This window comes from Myotis davidii, unplaced genomic scaffold (genome assembly GCF_000327345.1).
Source record: "Myotis davidii unplaced genomic scaffold, ASM32734v1 scaffold592, whole genome shotgun sequence".
NCBI lineage: Eukaryota > Metazoa > Chordata > Mammalia > Chiroptera > Vespertilionidae > Myotis > Myotis davidii.
Window position 1 is genome coordinate 1,088,124 of NW_006284844.1, and position 3,056 is coordinate 1,091,179.

The window sequence follows — 3,056 nt, forward strand, 5'->3', positions numbered from 1 at the left end:
CCCCATGTCCCATCCTCTTTCCATCTGTTTCTGAAATCTGCATTGCGTCTTTCTCTACATCCCATTGCAATTGCCTGGGTTCAGCACGCCAGTGTTCCCCTAAAGATTCCTGTAGTATCCTCATTAGTCTTCCTGCTTCCCATTTTGGATCACCATCTGACTTTATTCATTAGCAATTATAAATCTGATCATGTCACTTTCCTACCTAAAGCCCCTTGCAGCAGTTCTCAACCTGTGGGTCATGAACAATGAAAATACACCCTGCATAGCAGATATTTATATTACGATTCATAACAGTAGCAAAATTACAGTTATGAAGTAGCACTGAAAATAATTTTATGGTTGGGGGTCACCAACACAACATGAGCTGTGTTAAAGGGTCGCAGCATCAGGAAGGTTGAGAACCACTGCTTTAGAAAGAGGAAGGGAGAGGGAGAGAGAGAAACATCCCTGATGAGAGAGAATCACTGATCGGCGCCTCCTGCCCGCCCCTCACTGGGGATGGAGCCTGCAACCCAGGCCTGTGCCCTGACCGGGAATCGAACTGTGACCTCCTGGGTCATAGGTCGACGCTCACCCCCTGAGCCAGGCCGGCCGGGCAGGTGTTCTGTTTTGTTAAACAAAGAAGGTCCTGACGGCTGAGCCGCTGGGCAGTGGGCAGCGGCCGGGCGCTGGGCTCCGGCACCGAGACCCCCCTCTCCCCGCAGTCCTCTTCGGCGCCCTGTTCGCCGAGCACAAGGAGGCCGCCTTCGCCCACTACCGCCTGTGGGAGGCCATGGGCTTCGTGGTCGCCTTCGGCTACAGCACGTTCCTGTGCGTCCACGTCAAGCTCTACATCCTGCTGGCCATGCTGAGCGCCGCCATGATGTCCTACGTGGCCGTCGAGGTCATGGAGTGCAGGGCCCTGCGCGGGCCATCGGTCACGGTGACCCCAGCCGAGGCAGGAGAGACGCAGACGAAAATGTGACAGCACCGCGCTCCGCGGGCGGCGACCGAGGCCACACGGAAGGGGCCTCGAGGTTGTTGTCCACCCTTTACAGCCGTTTTAGCAGGAGGTGCCACTTGAGAGACATAAGATAGTTTTATTTTTGTACGTAAAGTTTTTCTAGTCCACCAAGTGTTCAGTCCACCATCTCTCACCAATAAGGGTGAAGAGAGCACACGAGAAAAATCAGTGCCTTTCAGATGCAAGAGGAGAAGGTTTAGGGCACGATTGCCGACGGAACTCGCTCCGAATCCTGGACTCAGCGGCGTGGTCACTGCTGGCGTGGTCACTGCTGGCGTGGTCACTGCTGGTGTGATCACTGCTGGCGTGAACTTGCTGGCGTGGTCACTGCTGGCAATGTCTTTAAGGACCAGAACTTGCTTAAAACAATGCAGCCACCCTGTGATGCCGCCCCCGACGCCCAGGCGGCCACTGCTGCCTCCCGAGGCGTGTGACCCAGACAGAGCACAGTCTGTGCTGCCTGAACGGACAGCATATGAGATCCTGAGTAAATACAACCATATTGTGAACGTCCTCCTATCCAGGTACTTTCATTCCAAATATTCATGTGGAGATTGGGAGGCGGGGGAGGGTAGAGGGGCGATAAAGGGTGATGCACGGAGACTCAAGTTGGGGTGGGGACACACAGTACAACGTACAGATGATGGGTTTAAATATTTTTAAAATTTATTTTTATTGATTTCAGAGAGGGAGAGGGAGATAGAAACATCAATGATGAGAGAGAATCATGGGCCGGCTGCCTCCTGCACACCCCCTACTGGGGATCAAGCCCACAACCCAGGCATGTGCCCTGACCGGGAATTAAACCTGGGACCCTTCAGTCCGCAGGCTGATGCTCTATCCACTGAGTCAAACCAGCCAGGGCCAGATGATGTGTCTAGAACTGTGCACCTGAGGCCTGTATAATTTTCTTAACCAGGGCCACCCCAATAAATTCAATAAAAGAGAAAAAAATTAAAAATCAATAATCCTCACCTGGATCACACGGGGCAGCCGTCAGGTCGGTGAGGGAGCAGGCTGCAGGCGACCGAGCTGGGCTGCAAACAAGTGCCTGGCTGGGCATGTCTTCGTGCTGCGTGTCCACCTGGGAGTCGGCCCCTGCGCTCAGCAGCCTCTCCGTCCCTCACGTCTTTCATGGCTCCGAGCAGCTGGTCAGGCTCCGCTGCTCTCGCTCCAGGCGCTGCTGTCTCTCCTTCTCTCCGCGTCCTCTGCACCCGCTGGGACTGGGACTGTGGGCCCTGTGGTTTCTCTTCCCGTGTGGCTCCTGCCCTCCTGGTCGGTGCTCCTCTCCACATGTCCCACCCTCCACGCCCCGGCCCAGAGCCGCCAGGCCCCTCTCAAGGGCTTGCTTTCCCTCCACCTCCCCTCGCTTCTCGCTTCCTCAACCTTGAATCACACCCTCCCCGACCCCACCTCCCCACACCGAGTCCTCTGGGTGGTCCCCGTAGCCTGTGACAACCCTGTGTGACACCTGTTTGTGCACGAACGTCTCCCCTGCCGGGCCCTACGCTTTCCAATGTCCGGTGTGGACACTAGTGGGCGCTTCACGGATGTTTGCTGCGTGAGGAAGATCCAGGAAGGTCCCTGAGGACCCATGGCTGTTACAGACCCGAACCCCCCAGCTGGAGGGACCCACGTCCCCTGCCCTCATGGGAGGCCTGCACACCAAGGCCCCCTGAGCTCTTGAGGCTGTGAAATGCCACGCTCCCTGTCGCGGGAAATGCAAGCCCCCCTCCACCCCCTCGCCTCACCACCACACACTCTCACACTCACACACACACACACACACACACACACACGTGTGCGCACGCATGTACTTCCAGGAGGCCACGCCTGATCTCTAACTCCAGCCTTCCCTCTCCCTGCTCCCTGATGAGATGGAAAGGAGGAAGATGGAGACACCATGTGTGCACTGCCTGCCTTACCATCCCAGACCCCTCCCAGCGAGCCAGAGGCCCATGGAAACAGCCATTTGCTGACCTCTGTTCTGAACTTCCCCACAGAGCAGGCCATCTTGTCCATGTCTCTGGAAAGCTCCTGTGGTTCTCAA

The 3,056-nt window shown here is 56.5% G+C and overlaps 1 protein-coding gene across 1 annotated transcript in view; it reads left to right on the forward strand.

Moving 5' to 3' along the window:
- Positions 1–1,519, forward strand: part of UNC93A (unc-93 homolog A (C. elegans)) — a gene marked incomplete at its 5' end in the record, with an annotated part of 12,244 nt that extends 10,725 nt beyond the window's left edge. Inside the window, one exon of the mRNA XM_006755176.2 lies at positions 708–1,519. Within this exon, the coding sequence (XP_006755239.1) occupies positions 708–967 (260 nt within the window). The remainder of the gene's footprint in view (positions 1–707) is intronic.
- Between the last annotated feature and the right edge of the window lie 1,537 nt (positions 1,520–3,056).